Source organism: Scyliorhinus canicula, chromosome 14, assembly GCF_902713615.1.
Source record: "Scyliorhinus canicula chromosome 14, sScyCan1.1, whole genome shotgun sequence".
Lineage (NCBI taxonomy): Eukaryota > Metazoa > Chordata > Chondrichthyes > Carcharhiniformes > Scyliorhinidae > Scyliorhinus > Scyliorhinus canicula.
In genome coordinates this window covers 116,772,173-116,790,521 of record NC_052159.1, presented here as the reverse complement: position 1 = coordinate 116,790,521, position 18,349 = coordinate 116,772,173, and the positions used below count along the sequence as shown (strand labels likewise).

Below are 18,349 nucleotides of genomic sequence, written 5' to 3'. Positions count from 1 at the left end.
GTGGTCCGTCTCAACTGTGCATTTTGGGATACACATAGTCGTGAAACTTGTCGATTCCCATTAGGAGGCCCAGGCATTCCTTCTCAATCTGAGCGTACCATTGCTCAGTGGGCATCATGGCTCTGAGAAGCATACGCAACTGGGGCCCAGGAGGAGGAGTCATCTCGTTGGAGGAGCACCGCCCCAATACCGTCCTGGCTCGCGTCAGTGGATATTTTGGTCTCCTTGGTATGGTCGAAAATGCCAGAACCGGGGCTTTGGTGAGTTTTGCCCTCACGCCATTCTTTCTCATGAGCGGGCAGCCACTGGAATTCCGTCGACTTTCTGACGAGATGGCGGAGGGCTGTGGTGTGGGACCCCATGTGGGGAATGAACTTCCTGAGGAAGTTGACCATCACTAGAAAGCGGAGGACCGCCTTCTTGTCCTCTGGGGTCTTCATGGCGTTGATCGCCGAAACCTTGTCAGCATCTGGCCGCACGCCTTGCTGCGAGATGTGGTCACCAAGGAATTTGAATTCTGATTGACCGAACGAGCAGTTGGCCCTGTTGAGTCGGAGGCCATGCTCGTATATTCTGTGGAATACCTGCTTGAGGCGATCGATGTGTTCTTGAGGAGTTGTGGACCAGATTATGACATCGTCAACATACACGCACACCCCCTCAATACCCTCCATCATATGTTCCATGATGCGGTGAAATACGTCTCAGGCAGAGATGATGCCAAAAGGCTGTAGCAGTAGCGACCAAACGGGGTATTGAATGTGCACATCTTGCGACTGGATGCTTCCAGTTGCATTTGCCAGAATCCCTTGGAGGCATCCAGCTTCGTAAAGAATTTTGCATGAGCCATCTCGCTGGTCAACTCTTCTCGTTTTGGTATCAGGTAATGTTCCCTCATGATGTTGCGGTTTAGATCCTTGGGGTTGATGCAGATTCGAAGCTCCCCTGACGGCTTCTTGACACAGACCATGGAGCTGACCCAGTCTGTGACCTTTGATATGATGCCCTGGTCCTGGACGTCCTGTAATTGCTGCTTGAGGCGATCCTTGAGGGGTGCCGGCACCCGACGTGGTGCGTGAACCACAGAGGTGGCGTTTGGTTTGAGCAGGATTTTGTATCGGTATGTGCCCATTCCATCGAACACGCTGTGGTACTGCGTGATGATGTCATCAATTTCAGCCTGGAAGTTTTTATCAGGTGAGGCCGTCGCCTGTGAGGATGACATGGTGTGGACTCGCTGAACCAGGTTCAGGAGTTTGCAGGCCCGAGCACCGAGCAGGGATGCTCTGTCAGGTCCTTTGATCTAAAATCGCAGTGTCGCTTTAAATGACTTATTGGAAACTCCGAGTTAGCATGAGCCACTGGCAGTTATGGCATTGCCATTGTAGTCAAGGAGCTGGCAGGCTGGTGGACGAATGCTTGGTCTGAAGTGGATGGTGTTGAGATCGGATTTCGAGATGAGGTTCACCAATGCGTCGGTGTCCAGTTTGAACCGGATGTGAGCCTTGTTGACTGTGAGGACAGCATACCACTCGTCGTCGGGATCCACGCTGAGGATCGGGAGGTGCTTCACTATCTTGGACAGAGGCAGCGCATGCTTCATAATGATGCCCACCCGGTATGGGGATTTGAGGCACTCAGCCTCAGGATCTGTTGGGCTGTCTGGGTTGGAGTCTGGCAGGCCCTGCTGTACCGAACGGACATTTCTGCGCCGTGGCTGGGATCGCTGGATGCTGGGCAGTGGAGCAGATCTGCAAAGGGCTGCGTAGTGGCCAAGCTTGCCACACTGTAGACACTGTCAAGATTTTGCCGGACATTGCCGCTTTAGACGGGCGGAGCCAAAATTCGGACACGTCATGACGCCACGTCAGCGCGTTCTGTGCGCCAACGGTCATGCGCAGTGCGGTCAAACGATGTATGCACCTGCGCAGGCTGGTCATCAGTCTCGCCGACTCCTCGGTCATGGCGCGCATGCGCAGGGGCCCGGGAAAAGTGCGCGAAATGACCACTCTCGTCGATACTTAGGCCCTGCATTTGTGCAATGGCCTGCAACCGTTCTATCTCGTGGGAGGTTAGCTTTGCCGTTTCTGCCGCCTTGATGTGGGAGTACCGACTGTTAGCATGTTCGTGGACAACGCATGTTTCAATGGCAATGGAGAAGGTGAGCTGCATGACTTTCAGGAGCTGCTGGCGAAGGGAATCGGAGTGGACCCCGAAAATGATTTGATCCCGGATCATGGAATCAGTTGTGGAGTAATAGTTACATGACTGCGCGAGGTTGCCGAGATGGGTCAAAAAGGATTGAAAAGGTTCATCCTTACCCTGAAGCCTCTGCTGGAAAACTTACCATTCAAAGCTTTCATTCACCTCAATGTCATAGTGGCTATCGAACTTCAGCAGGACTGTTTTAAATTTTGTCTTGTCTTCGCCTTCAAGGAATGTAAGGGAGTTGTCCATGTGGATGGCGTGGCCCTCGACTGTGGAGAGGAATAGTGCGATCTTCCTGGCGTCCGATGCGGCCTCGAGGTCGGTGGCTTCGAGATAGAGTTGGAACTTTTGTTTGAAGATCTTCCAATTTGCACCGAGGTTGCCGGCGATGCGGAGCTGCGGAGGAGGGCGCCGTTTTCCATGTCACCGGATGGCTGTTTGCTGGTCAACGCTGATTCACTCAAGGTAGGTCCGTCAATTTTCAGCATCACTACCTGGTACCATGATGTGTTGGGCTGGCTGGGTCGATGTGGACTGCACTTGATGCAGTGTAGCGAGAGACAGACTTCCAATACTTGATGAGATGCAACACGATTTTATTTAACATCTAAACTATTATACATGTTCAACTGTGGGTTGACACTATGCTGATTTGACTGGAGACCTGATGCTAGCCTAACCAGACTTACTAGCTACCACATGGTGTTTGCACTGGCCAGCTCACAAACTCTGACTGTCTCAGATGCTGAGAGAGCGAGAAAACTGGTGCCCTCTGGCTTTATAGTGGTCATGTCCTGTCTGGTGATTGGCTGCTCTGTTCTGTGTGCTTACTGGTCATCCTGTGTGTCAATCACTGCCTGTCTGCACTCCATTATATACATAGATGTATATTATGACAGAGTGTTTGTACGAATGTTGACCGTAGGGCCAATGTGCAACAGACAAATCCAGGAAACAAATTTAGGGCCGAATCCAAATCTCCCCAGAATCTCAAGTAGATAGTCCCTATCAAAGGTGTTTTCTGCATCCAGATAAACTATAACTTCCAGTCTGGAGCAGTGGAGATTGGAGAGGGCGAGGTTTAAATGGTGTTGAATATTGGTCAACAATTGTCGGCCCTTAATAAAGACCGTCTGAGCCTCAGATATTATACCCCGGAGAGAGGCTCCAACCAGGATTACAGGATCTTAGCCAGCAGCTTCACGTCGATATTCAAAAGTGAGAAGGTCGACATAACCCACATTCTACTGTCCTTGTCCCCCTTCAGGAGCAAATAAATGGAAGCGTGGGTAAGGTCTGGGGTAGTGATCCCCATAGACAGCAAGTCGTTAAACATTTCTTTCTTCTTTTTTAAAATAAATTTAGAGTACCCAATTATATTTTTCCAATTAATGGGCAAAGAACAAAGAACAAAGAAAAGTACAGCACAGGAATAGGCCCTTCGGCCCACCAAGCCTGCACCGACCATGCTGCCCATCTAAACTAAAATCTTCTCCACTTCCGGGGTCCGTATCCCTCTATTCCCATACTATTCATGTATTTTTCAAGATGCCCCTTAAACGTCACTATCGTCCCTACTTCCACCACCTCCTCCGGCAGCGAGTTCCGGGCACCGGGCACAGAGGGCACCCTCTGTGTAAAAGATTTGCCTCGTACATCTCCTCTAAACCTTGCCCCCTAGTATTGACCCCTCTACCCTGGGAAAAAGCCTCTGACTATCCACTCTGTCTATGCCCCTCATAATTTTGTAGACCTGTATCAGGTCGCCCCTCAACCTCCGTCGTTCCAGTGAGAACAAACCGAGTTTATCCAACTGCTCCTCATATCTAATGCCCTCCATACCAGGCAACATCCTGGTAAATCTGTTCTGCACCCTCTCTAAAGCCTCCACATCCTTCTGGTTGTGTGGCAACCAGAATTGAACACTATACTCCAAGTGTGGCCTAACTAAGGTTCTATGCAGCTGCAACATGACTTGCCAATTTTTATACTTGTCACGTGAGAGTACTTTAAGAAATGGGTGTTTAAGAAATATACCTTTAAGAAATGGGTGTTTATCAGTGATGTCAGAGTGTGGGTGGAGCTGTTGTCTAACAGCTTTTTATTTTTGTTTTAGGCTATTTGCTGCAGGGTGTGTTTTAGTTTTGTTTTCAGTGTTGGAGCTCAAGCCAGACAAAGCAGGTGTACTGTTAATCTCTCTGCCATTTGGTGAATTCAGAATTATAAATGTTCTCAGTAGTGAATGTGAACCTAATGTGCTTCTGTTTAAAGTTTTTTTTAAAGTCTTCTGGATGTTAAAAGGACAGTTTACGGATTACTTAGTGTTGTATTCTTTGGGGGTTGTATTTAAATTAATGGTTGCTAAGATGTTCACTGTTTGGTTTAAAAAGGTTAACTTGAGTTAATAGAATAAACATTGTTTTGCTTCAAAAAATACTTTTACATTCTGCTGTACCACACCTGTAGAGTGGGCCTTGTGCTTCCCATACCACATATAATTAAAATCTATTAAAGGTTGTGGGTCAGGTGAACTCCATGATATACTTTGGGATTCTCTAAACCATGGCCCATAACATACTCAATGTCCCAGCCAATGAAGGCAAGCATGCCATATGCTTTCTTGACTACCTTCTCCACCTGTGATGCCCCTTTCAGTGACCTGTGAACCTGTACACCTCGATCTCTCTGACTGTCAATACTCTTGAGGGTTCTACCCTTCACTGTATATTCCCTATCTGCATTAGACCTTCCAAGACCACCATGGGGCCTCACGGTAGCATGGTGGTTAGCATAAATGCTTCACAGCTCCAGGGTCCCAGGTTCGATTCCCGGCTGGGTCACTGTCTGTGTGGAGTCTGCACGTCCTCCCCGTGTGTGCGTGGGTTTCCTCCGGGTGCTCCGGTTTCCTCCCACAGTCCAAAGATGTGCGGGTTAGGTGGATTGGCCATGCTAAATTGCCCGTAGTGTAAGGTTAATGGGGGGATTGTTGGGTTACGGGTATTCGGGTTACGTGGGTTTAAGTGGGGTGATCATGGCTCGGCACAACATCGAGGGCCGAAGGGCCTGTTCTGTGCTGTACTGTTCTATGTTCTAAGATGCATTACCTCACATTTGTCCAGATTAAACTCCATCTGCCATCTCTCCGCCCCAGTCTCCAAACAATCTAAATTCTGCTGTATCCTCTGACAGTCCTCATCGCAATCCACAATTGCACCAATCTTTATGTCATCTGCAAACGTACTAAAAAGAACAGTTCCATTTTCCTCCAAATCATTTATATATACTCCAAACAGCAAAGGTCCCAGCACTGATCCCTGCGAAATATCACTAGTCATAGCCCTCCAATCAGAAAAGCACCCTTCCATTGCTACTCTCTGTCTTATATGACCGAGCCAGTTCTGTATCCACCTTGCCAGCTCACCCCTGATCCCGTGTGACCTCACCTTTTGTACCAGTCTGAAATGAGGGATCTTGTCAAAGGCCTTACTGAAGTCCATATAGACATCATCCACTGCCCTACCTGCATCAATCATTTTTGTGACCTCCTCGAAAAACTCTATCAAGTTAGTGAGACACGACCTCCCCTTCACAAAACTCTGCTGCCTCTCGCTAATACGTCCATTTGCTTCCAAATGGGAGTAGATCCTGTCTCGAAGAATTCTCTCCAGTAATTTCCCTACCACTGACGTAAGGCTCACCGGACTGTAGTTCCCTGGATTATTCTTGCTACCCTTCTTAAACAGAGGAACAACATTGGCTATTCTCCAGTCCTCCGGGACATCACCTGAAGACAGTGAAGATCAAAAGGTTTCTGTCAAGGCCTCCGCAATTTCCTCTCTAGCCTCCTTCAGTATTCTGGGGTAGATCCCATCAGGGCCTCTCGGTTGTCAGTCACCAAAATCATGAGGTGATCACGCAGGCAAAAATACATTTTGTTGGTTAAGTGACCCGATTGCAGCCCAGCCAACCTGGGGTGGTCTGCTAACTTTTCAAAAAATGTTATTCACAGGAGGCATAGGTTTAAGGTCCATGGGGCAAAGATTAGAGGAGATGTGCGAGGCAGATTTTTTACATAGAGGGTGGTGAGTGTCTGGAACGCATTTCCAGGGGAGGTTGTGGAAGCAGATACATTAATGGCATTCAAAAGGCATCTTGACAAACACATGGATAGGATGGGTATAGAGGGATACGGAACAAGGAGTGCTGAGGGTTTTGGCCAAGGATGGTATCATGACTGGTACAGGCTTAGAGTGCTGTATTGTTCTTTGTTCAGACAATAGATATGGAGATAAAGTTTAAGTGCATAAACATGAAACAGACACTATTGCACAGGTGATAATCTTGATTAACACAAATACTTTGGGTTGGGATTTTACCAAAAAATTCCAAGTATGGTAGAGCAAGCGGGAAATGCTGCGAGCTCCCCTACGCTTGGCTGGGTGAGCCCGTTACTGCTATAAAGCATTAATTGGTTGACTTAATAAGGCCCCATGGGATTCATGCCACAAATCATGGTTTGCAGGCTGATTCGCCCGGGACCGTGCTCGCCAGCCTGCTGCAAACAAGCAACACTTAAACCGCTCCTGTCCAGCCAATCCCACACCGCTCACAGCCATGCCTCCATCGAGACCCGCACCATACTTTGGTGACACTGACCTGGGGCGACTGCTGGACCCTGTGGAGGCCAGGCAGGAGGTCCTGTTCCCCTGAGGGTCCAGGAGGTTCAGCCACAGACTAGCCAGTGCTGCCTGGGACGAAGTGGCAGTGGCCATAAGCTCGGGGAGCGTGATGAGGAGGACTGGCATCCAGTGCCATAAGAGCAACAACCTCCACCGGGTCGCATGGGTGGGTTGGACACCCCCGTCCACCCACGAATGCACCTGGCACCACCCCTGCCCAGCTCCATTCCGTGCCCCGGCCCACCCATGGCCAGCAGTGCTGCCCACGTAACCCCATGCTCCCACCATCCCCCCTAGACTACATGCCCCCCAGACATCCCATCCCCTCCATACAGTCTGTCCCCCTCATACGGCCCATCCCCTCCCATACGGCCCAGCCCTCCCCCACCAAGAGGATTTTGCACCTTTGGGGCGGCCCGACGCTGGAGTGGTTCACGCCACTCCTTCGTGCCGGAGTTGCCCGCCCCGCCAGTTCGCGGAGGATCCCAACCCATTTCTTTAATTTGAAAAGAATCATTAATGGGGCAATAGAGATAAAGACCATAAGCGGGATTCACCGGCGTCAAAAATGGCCCAAACCACTTTGGCGTCGGGCTGACCGGAAATAGCGGAATCCTCCGCACTTCCAGGGGCTAGGTGGATGCTGGAGGGGTTGGTGCCGCGCCAGCCGGCGCTGAAGGGACTGCGCGAGTCCGTGCATGCACCAAAGGGCTGGAGTTTTCCCACACATGTGCGGAACGGCCGACATATTCTGGCACATGTGCAGGGTGGTGTCGTCTCCGCGCCGGCCATGGCGGTGCCTGACAGGGGCTGGTGCGGAAGGAAGGAGTGCCCCCACGGCACAGGCCGACCGCAGATCGGTGGGCCCAGATCATGGGCCAGGCCACCGTGGAGGGGCCCCCTCGGGGTCTGATCCCACTGCGCCCCCCCAAGGACCGTCCAGCTGACTTACCTGCCAGGTCCCCCCTGTGAGGGACCATGTCTAATCCATGCCGGTGAGACTGGCCAGAAACCGACAGCCGCTCAGCCCATCGGGGCCCGGAGAATTGCCAGGGGGGCCGTTGGCACCAGCGTGAACCCCGCCCGGAAACCGGCACATGAGAATACGGTAGCCGTCTTCGGGGTGAGATTCGCGCCGCCTCCCGGGATTCTCCGACCCGGCGGGGGGTCGGAGAATCTCGCCCCTGTATTCTCCTTGGAGTAAATTTATTTCCTTAATAGATTTGACACAGTGCGCATTCCAGTCAGTTTCCCCAGTGGACTTTAATTGCTATCAAATGCCAAAATAAAGTCAGAAAATGCAGAAAACACTGATGGTCTGGCAACATCTGTGGAGAAAGAAATATCAAGGTCATTGAGCTGAAACGGCTGGATTCTCTGCTGGCGGGGTTCTCCGTTGCGTTGGCACCCACGCCCGGGGATTTCCCGACGGCGTGGGGCTGCCCACAATGGGAAACCCCATTGGCTGGCTGACGTGATGGAGAATCGCGCTGCCGGCGAGGGGTGTGCCGCACGGGGTGGAGAATCCCACCCATTAACTTTGCTTCTCTCTCTCCACAGAGTGTTCCGTGCATTGTCCATCTATTTCTGATTTCCAACAGTGTTTTGCTATTAGAATTCTGCAAAATGTTAAACTGGGTGATTCCATGTGTGTTGTAATACACATATTATTATTTATATTTAACCCCACAAATTCGTATTCACTGATGCATTTACCAAACAACCATTCCCAGCTAGCACTCTTTGATTGTTTTGCTGTCCTTGGGAGTTGACCTACATCATCAAGGCAGCATTTATTATCGATCCCAAGCAGCAATGACATTATTAAGAGTAAACCACAGGTTGTGGGCCTCTAGTCACATCGATGTTAAGGCCAAGGAGGAGTGGCAGCACCCTTCGCTGAAGTACACTAATTATTTGGATTCTTATAACAATCCAGCATTTGTCATGATGAACCTTTGGTGCCAGCCCACAAATTATCAGCTTTATTGAACTTATAATTTGCAGTGGGCAGATGCAAATTCACAACCACTGCTTTGCAAGTGGATCCACGATTTCCTACCAGTCAGCATCCTTTTAGGGGCCCTCAGTCTGGGATTCTGCCCTTCTGTGTATGAGTTCACCAGTAACAGAACCAATAGAAACTATATGTTGGAAACTAATTTTCTATTTCAAAGTACTGAATGGGACACGCATGTTGCTCTGCCTCATTGGCACACTATTTGTAATACAGTCATCACAAAAAGCACAGATATACCTGCCAGCCGTGTAATTTACATTGCTGGAGGATGAGGCAACACTTCTCTTCGGCAGAAAGCTTCTTTCTGTCCCCCAGCACCATCTCAGTCAGATTTCTGTATCTGCATAGAAACACAGAAATAATCATTGTAAATGGAAATGAATCACTGACAGTAAGGACTTTCAACAAAAACTAGTTCATTCACAAGCTTAGTAGCTACTTCAACACTTGTGTTCTGCTCGCGCTCCCAGGGCCAACTCCCACCCTGCTGCCACGTAACATCTTATGTAGCTGCGTTATCATGTTTGCACGTGACCACTCGGTCTACATTTTCCTCGTTTAGTTGGACCACCCGGTGGCATTGATGGTGATGCAAGTGTGCACAATAGGAAACTATGTACAGACCATTGCATAACATACAAGTTAAACGAGATAACAATGCATAACTATTTACATATACAGTGAGCAGTGAGGCACGGATTAAGCTCATCGCAACCCCAACACCCCACCACCCACCCGCCCCCGAACTTTGTTGTAGGAAAATAATATTCAAAAGCCAGTTCTAGCCTAGGTGGCAATGAAGTCCTGCAACCTTATGTTCAGTTTGCTCAGGTTCCCTGACGGTGCAGATGGTGAGTACTGTCAGAGGCTACCTTGTAACTGTTTCGCTACGTGGCACAGCTGTGTATTATTGTCAACTGGCCACGTGCAGTCTAGATTCTGACTGTTTGACCAGGTGTTAGAGGGCCGAGTCATGGGCATCTCGATGCAGTGCATTTTCCTTCTCAATCTGCGGCGTATAAGGGTATCATTCCCATTGGTTTCAAGTTTGGGCTGCAGCAGAGCCTGCGCAGCAGGAATCATGGTCCTGGAGCGCCTGGAAAAGAGCCGTTGTGCTGAGGAGGGCAGTACCTGTTGTAGATTTCACAGGATGAGGGGTACAGCATAGTAATCTGTTCAATCTCAGGCACACTTCTCGAGAAGATGCCTGGCCGAGCAAACCGCCCATTCCACCACACTATTTGACTGTGGATGTAGGGGGCTACTCAGGATATGCTCAAAGACCCATTTTTGTGCAAGGTTACAAAATTCTTTCGGATGAATTGGCTGCACTGCCTGTCATGAGTCTCTGCGAGCTGTCATGTGTGGCCAACTGTCTCTTGAGCTTGACGATGATTGTATTACGTCACATTTGGCAGGTAGTCAAGTTCAAACCACCCGGAATATGAATTGACTCGTGCTAAATATTGTTTTTCATTCCTTTTGAAGGAGGTTCGGTGGGGTTGCGGGAGTAGGGCAGGGGAGTGGGTCAAGGTAAGATGCTTTTTCGGAGGGTTGGTGCAGACTTGATGAGCCGAACGGCCTCCTTCTGCACTGTAGGGATTCATCTGCTGTGAATGACCATGGGAGGTTTGAAACCTCATGTAAAATGTAGATGCAGTGGTTATTTTGCTTGATGCGGCTTGAGTGCATCGCATGGTGCACATCTGGAAACTTCCCTTTCCTTGTCTGCGGACATTTGAGGGCTGGTACAGTGATTCCTTGGCCCTGTATCTGGTCGCTTCCAACGCATGGCACCTTGGTGAAGTTGTCAGTTTAGTACCTCTGAAGATTAGTAGGGATGATGAATCACTGACCATGCAGTAATAGTCCATCCTGTATGGTTAGTTCATCTTTGATGGTGAAGAATGTGCAAAGCACATGTGGACGCTCTTGAGGATCCTGGCTCGCCCTCCATGATGCTGTTTTGCAGTCGTTTGTAAATGTTGCCCATCTGTTGGGTATCTTTGAGTTCCTGAATTCAGCGAGAGAACATCGCCTCTATTGTCATAATGCCTATGTCTTCCTCACAATGTATCTGGTCTGCACATGATTAGAAGATTCTGATGAGCACATCAACCAAGTAAACATTTTTACCATGTTTGTAGGCGACACTGAGATTTCAACATTGCAACTTTAATAGCATGCATTGCAGCCATGCAGACGCATTGTGCATAGGCTTTTTTTAAGGTAGTTGAGTGGCTGATGATCTGTTTGAACAGCTGCAAGATGACCATATACAAAGGAATTACATTTCTGCAAGGGGTTCCTTTCTGATCTGTGCATAACTAGTCCCAATTTCAGTGTGGGCCCTTGAAGCAAACTTTATTGGTCTGGTCCTGGATACGACTGTACCGAGCCTCTGCTGGGTAGCGTCTGCTGATATGAGAACAGGTGCTTGATATCAAGCATTGTCGCACTGATGGGGCTGTGAGTGCATGTTTGCATCTATTGATGTCAGTTATGTGATGCTCTTGCCAGCACAATTTGATATCCTTTGCCGAAGTTGACAAAGACGTCCAGTGACCTCACTATAACACGGGATAAATTTAGAAAGATAGTTTGTCACACCAAGAAATCACAGTAAAGCGTGTTTCGTTCACAGAATTGTCAACGTGCAGTCGTTGTTTTGTCTGCATCAGGCTTTACACCATCGGCTGGGAGTAAATGGGCCATATAAGGGATCTGCTTGACCCTGAATCTGCATTTTGCAGGGTTAATCTTTAGCTGTATGGCCTGATTCTGTCAAGGACGAGAAAGAGATGTGCATCATCTTCTTGCATGGAACGTTCCCAAACCAGATCATTATCAACAATGATTTTGAAAGGTTGGCCTGAAAAGAGTTGCTCGAAACACCACTGGAAGACCTCGCTACCTGTGAACATGCCATAGTAAGAAGTCTTATAACACCAGGTTAAAGTCCAACATGTTTGTTTCAAACACTAGCTTGCAGAGCACTGCTCCTTCCTCAGGTGAATTAAGAGGTATGTCAAATGTATCTCTTCAGTCACCTGAGGAAGGAGCAGTGCTCCGAAAGCTAGTGTTTGAAACAAACATGTTGAACTTTAACCTGGTGTTGTAAGACTTCTTACTGTGCTCACCCCAGTCCAAAGCCGGCATCTTCACATTAAAACATGCCATAGGCCATACAAAGAAAACAATATTTACCTACATGAGACATGAATGTGGGTTTTGAGGATTCCTCATTGGGAGGACACCTTGGCGGGCTCATAAAATGAGGCATTATGGGTAGAGATCAGGAACAGGAAGGGGGCAATCACAATGTTGGGCGTTTATTACAGGCCCCCCACCTGTCAGTGAGAGATAGAGGAGCAGATAAGTAGAGAGATTTTGGATAGGTGCAAAAGTAATAGGGTTGTTGTGGTAGGGGATTTTAATTTCCCCTACATTGACTGGGGCTCACTTAGTGCTAGTGGTTTGGATGGAACAGAGTTTGTAAGGTGTATGCAGGAAGCCTTCTTGATGCAATATGTAGATTGTCCAACTAGGGAAGGGGCAGTACTGGGTCTGGTATTGGGGAATGAACCTGGACAGGTGGTTGAGGTTTCAGTGGGGGAACATTTTGGGAGTAGTGACCACAATTCTGTAAGTTTTAGGGTGCTTTGGGACAGGGATGAGGTTAAACCTCACGTTAAGATGCTAAACTGGGGAAAGGCAAATTACAATAACATTAGACAGGAACTGAAGAATTTGGATTGAGGTGCGACTGTTGGATAGTAAATCAACATCGGACATGTGGGAGTCTTTCAAGCGACAGTTAATTAGGATTCATGAAAGTCACATTACTGAGAGAATGAAGGATAAGTATGGTAAGTTTAGGGAACCGTGGATAACGAGGGATATTGTGAACCTCATCAAAAAGAAAAAGGAGACTTTTGTACGGTCTAGAAGGGTGGGGACAGTCAAAACCCTTGAGGAATATAAAGAAAGTAGGGAGATACTGAAGTGGGAAATTAGGAGGGCTAGGAGGGGTCATGAAAAGTCCCTGGCAAATAGGATTAAGGTGAATCCCAAAGCTTTTTTATTAATTTGTAAAAAGCAAGAGGGTGGCCAAGAAAAGGATTGGACCATTAAAGGTCAGTGGGTGGAATCTATGTGTTGAACCAGAGGAAATGGGCGAAGTACTAAATAAGTACTTTGCATCAGTGTTCACCAAAGAAAGGGACTTTGTGGAAGTTGATTCTTGGGTAGGGTGTATGAACAGTCTGGATCATGTTAAGATCAAAAAGGAGGCGGTTTTGGGTCTTTTAATACTGAGGTAGGTAAGTCGCCCTGGCCGAATGGGATTTTCCCCAGCATACTGAGGGAAGCAAGGGAAGAACTTGCTGGGGCCTTGACTGACATCTTTGTATCCTCATTGGCTACAGGTGTGATCCCAGAGGACTGGAGAATAGCCAATGTTGTACCGCTGTTTAAGAAAGGTAGCAGGGATAATCCTGGAAACTATAGACCGGTGAGCCTCACGTCGGTTGTAGTTAAATTATTGGAGAGAATTCTCAGGGACATGATTTATACCCATTTGGAAACAATTGGACTCATTAGCGACACACAGCATAGTTTTGTGAAGGGGAGGTTGTGCCTCACTAACTTGATCGAGTTTTTGAGGTGGTGACAAAGATGTTTGATGAGGTGAGGGCTGTGAATGTTGTTTACATGGACTTCAGTAAAGCCTTTAACAAGGTGCCTCATGGCAGACTGGTACAAAAAGTGAAGTCATAAGAGATCAGAGGTGAGGTGGTAAGATGGATACAGAACTGTCTCGGTCACAGAAGGCAAAGGGTAGCAGTTGAAGAGTGTCTTTCTGAATTGAAGGTTGTGACTAGTGGTGTTCTGCAGGGATCTGTGCTGGGACCTCTGTTGTTTAGGGGCAGCGCGGTAGCATGGTGGTTAGCATAAATGCTTCACAGCTCCAGAGTCCCAGGTTCGACTCCTGGCTGGGTTACTGTCTGTGCGGAGTCTGCACGTCCTCCCCGTGTGTGCGTGGGTTTCCTCCGGGTGCTCCGGTTTCCTCCCACAGTCCAAAGATGTGCGGGTTAGGTGGATTGGCCATGCTAAATTGCCCATAGTGTCCTAAAAGTAAGGTTAAGGAGGGGAGGGGAGGGGTGGGGTTGTTGGGTTACGGGTATAGCGTGGGTTTGAGTAGGGTGATCATGGCTCGGCACAACATCGAGGGCCGAAGGGCCTGTTCTGTGCTGTACTGTTCTATGTTCTATATGTTCTATGTTTGTAGTGTACATAAACGATTTAGAGGAAAATGTAGCCACTCTGATTAGTCTGCGGATGACACCAAGATTGGTGGAGTGGCAGATGACACCAAGATTGGTGGAGTGGCAGACTGCATTGAGAATTGTCAGAGAATATAGCAGGACATAGATAGGTTGGAGACTTGGGCAGAGAAATGGCAAATGGAGTTTAATCCGGACAAATGTGAGGTAATGCAATTTGATGGACCTAACATAGAGGGAAAATATACAGTAAATGGCAAAACTCTTAGGAATATAGAAAGTCAGAAAGATCTGGGCGTGCAGGTCCACAGGTCTTTGAAGGTGGCAACACAAATGGACAAGGTAGTCAAGAAAGCATACGGAATGCTTGCCTTCATTGGACGGGGCATCAAGTACAAAAACTGCAAGTCATGCTGCAGTTGTATGGAACCTTGATAAGGCCGCACTTGGAATATTGCTCACAATTCTGATCGCCACATCCAGAAGGATGTGAAGGCTTTGGAGAGGGTGCAGAGGAGATTTATCAGATGTTGCCTGGTCTGGAGGATGTTAACTATGTGGAAAAGCTGAATAGACTCGGACTGTTTTCATTAGAAAGACGGAGGTTGAGGGGTGACCTGATAGAGGTCTACAAGATTATGAGCGGCATGGATAGACTGGATGGGCAGGCACTCTTTTCCAGGGTTGAGAGGTCAGTCACCAGGGGGCATAGGTTTAAGGTCCACGGAGCAAAGTTTAGAGGAGATGTGCGAGGCAGGATTTTTACACAGGGGGTGGGGAGTGCCAGGGGAGGTTGTGGAAGCAAATACATTAACGGCGTTCGAAAGGCATCTTGACAAGCACATGGATAGGATGGGTATAGAGGGATCCAGCACAAGGAAATGTTGAGGGTTTTGGCAAAGGTTGGTATCATGAGCAGTACGGGCTTCGAGGGCCTGTTCCTGTGCTGTAATGTTCTTTGTTCTAATGGGATCTACCAGAACTTGCATTTTGAATTGTGAATGCTAAACATCTTAGCATTTGTCATGTCTTCTATCACTTGATCCACTCTCTTCATACGGTGATGATCTTTGAGTAGTGCTTTGTTCAAGTGTACTTGGTCAATGCGTATCCTGATCGTGTAATCTTTCTTTACTGCAGCCACCATTGCTGAAACCCATTTGTTGGCCTCATCTATGGGAGTTATAACACCCAGTGCTGTCATCTGACGTAGTTCATTCATGACTTTCTGCTTCACGTCGTGGTACTCTTCTCGGAGCACAGACTGTTGGTGGTACTGAATCTAATCTCATGCGGTATACGATTGGTAGCTTACCAATGGTGTCACAGTTGGAAAAAGTATACTTTTATGCCATCATCTCTGGGGCCTGGTGTTGCAGAGCATGCACTTTTGGACAAGGTTAAATTAACCTCAATGTAACGCTGTCCAGAAGACCTAGTAGTGGCCTTACATTCTGGCCAACTATATGAAGTCTGAAATTGCCCTGTATACAGTGGAGGGTAGATACACCTTTGGTGTGAATAACTTGTCTTCTAAGCCAAGAGGTATGCCTGTGTGCTGGGGTCTGGTGCTGCGTATGGGTCTAGTTCCGGTAATATTCGGCTGTATACTATGTTACACTTTGCTCCAATGTCAATCATTACCTTCAGTCTCACAAATCATGCTGAAGTTGGTGAAGACCTCACCTTTTCTGTGACGGTGTCGACGCTCACAATAGTGTGTTGTTGGAGGTTCTGCAGCCAGAGCTAAGAAGAGTATGGAGTGGCTAATTATACCAAATGGGGAAAAAATAAAAGATGTAGAGGAGATTTAACTCCACAAACCGTTGGGCAGCACGGTAGCATGGTGGTTAGCATAAATGCTTCACAGCTCCAGGGTCCCAGGTTCGGTTCCCGGCTGGGTCACTGCCTGTGCGGAGTCTGCACGTCCTCCCTGTGTGTGCGTGGGTTTCCTCCGGGTGCTCCGGTTTCCTCCCACAGTCCAAAGATGTGCGGGTTAGGTGGATTGGCCATGATAAATTGCCCGTAGTGTCCTAAAAAAGTAAGGTTAAGGGGGGGTGGGGTTGTTGGGTTACGGGTATAGGGTGGATACGTGGGTTTGAGTAGGGTGATCATTGCTCGGCACAACATCGAGGGCCGAAGGGCCTGTTCTGTGCTGTACTGTTCTATGTTCTATGTAAACCTTTAAAGGTGGATGCACAAGTTGATCGAACTATAAAAAAACACATGTAAGTTAGTGGCATGATGCAACGGCCACGTCTAAACAGCAGCTCACCACAGATTAGTGTGGCCGACAGAAGCCGGGAAACCCCACTCCCGGGATCAACGCGGCTCGCAATGTCTTGTGAGATCTAAGACATGGGCAGTATCACTTTTTAGCACATCTGCACATTAAAGCGAGAGAGTCTGACTTTAATGTGTTGATTCAGGAGTTACCCAAGGCGTGAGACCTATCCCCTTCACCTTGGCGAGCTCGGGCGAGTGCTGTTCAGGACTCGTCTCCCCAAATGGGGGCCAGACGGAATGGCACTCCCAGGGAATCGGAGGCCCCCAGATGGATGCCCTTTTAGGCCGGGAGGTACCCTGGGACTGCTGCTGCCAGCCTGACACCCTAGGTGCCAGTCTGGTTCTGCCACAGTGTGCAGGTGGCATTGCCAGCTGGCATAGGCACTACCAGGATTCCAGGTTGGCGGTGCATTTTTTGCATGCTGGCAATTGGGTCTGGGGTGCCTTCAGCGGGTGTTGGGGAAAATGTGGGACTGAAATGGGGGACTGAGTACCACTATTAGGTACGTTAGGGCTTGGGGGGTGGATGGGGTCATTTCAGGGGCATTGGAGATCAAGACGCCATTTAAAAATGGCATTCTAATTTCTCGCTGCACTGAGGAGTTCCGCCGAGTGGCGCTCCTTGGTGTAGAAAATGGGGCAATGTGCGGCCTCGACCGCATTTTCACCGCTCGGCCCCTTATTTAATGCAAGTGCCGTTATAGCTATGTGTTTCTCGAGGTTGAGAGTGCCAGGAAATACACAGCTAAACGCGCTCGACATGGGAATTTGTTCCCGTTTTGTTCCCATTTAGTGGAATCGCGCTCATAGACTTTGTAAAAAGGCCATGGAGTATCGATGCAAAGCAGTAAAGTTAATCCCATTAGTTTTTGACTATTTTAAGAAAAATGCCAAGGGCATAGGGTCAGTGCAAAAGAGAGTCAGTAACAGTACCAGAGCAGATAAGCTTCAGTAATGAAGACAGATGAGAGACATGAGGCCTCTCCTGATTTGAGAGGCACAGGGATATTTTCATGAGGACAAAGATGGTTAAAATGAGAATCAACAGGGGCGAAGAATGAAGAATTTGGGAAAAGATAATTCAGAAAAAATAATTTCACCAATTGGTAAGTCAGATTGAAAATGTTTCCGATTTCAGTAAAACAACAAAGTAAGAAGTTGGGTGAATTTTTATTATGTAGAACTGTTGGGGCAGTCCATCGGATATAATGGTAGAAGCAGATTCCAGAATAATATTTTAAAAAATATATATATATTTGAAAAACATGGAAAGATATCTAATAATTGAATAACTTTTTCGGAGAGTGATTGTAAAATGCAAAATAGTCTCCCTCAACTCTTAAAAAATCATATTCTTGATCATTTTTCGTGTCCTAGGTAGAGGTAATAGAATGCCATCTTCTAGAGGACACATTTCGACAAAAGCCCATTTCAAACACAACTGATTTTCATGGCCTAACGATTGGTTCATGCAGCTCCAGTTTTTCAGACACTACTCCCACTGTTATAGTTCGGCTAGTTGTGGTGTGTTGCTGGCCATATTAAGTAAAGAACACAAATATGCATCTGTTACCCCTGTCTGAGGCAGATATTAGGGGCGCGACGTAACGTCCGGGCCGTGGGCAAATCTGAGCGAGCCAGTTAGATTGTGGGAGAGTCCAAACTCGTGAACCGCGCTGGACGGCAATGGTTTCCGATCTAACTGACCCGGAGCGGATCTGGATCCCACCATAGCATGGTGAGAAACCTATAATCACCAATTAAGGCCAATCTCCATCCCATTAACAGGAAGGGCCCCCTATTTAATGGCCTCCCGTGATTTGCCCAGCTCCCCAGCGAGCGGTCATGCGGGCGCTGTTTAGCACACCTAT

At 48.1% G+C, this 18,349-nt stretch overlaps 1 protein-coding gene across 1 annotated transcript in view; it reads right to left on the bottom strand.

Moving 5' to 3' along the window:
• Positions 1–18,349, bottom strand: part of myo16 (myosin XVI) — a 650,273-nt gene that overhangs the window by 68,916 nt on the left and 563,008 nt on the right. The window contains 1 exon segment of the mRNA XM_038818242.1: positions 9,145–9,247. Coding sequence (XP_038674170.1) covers positions 9,145–9,247 — 103 coding nt within the window.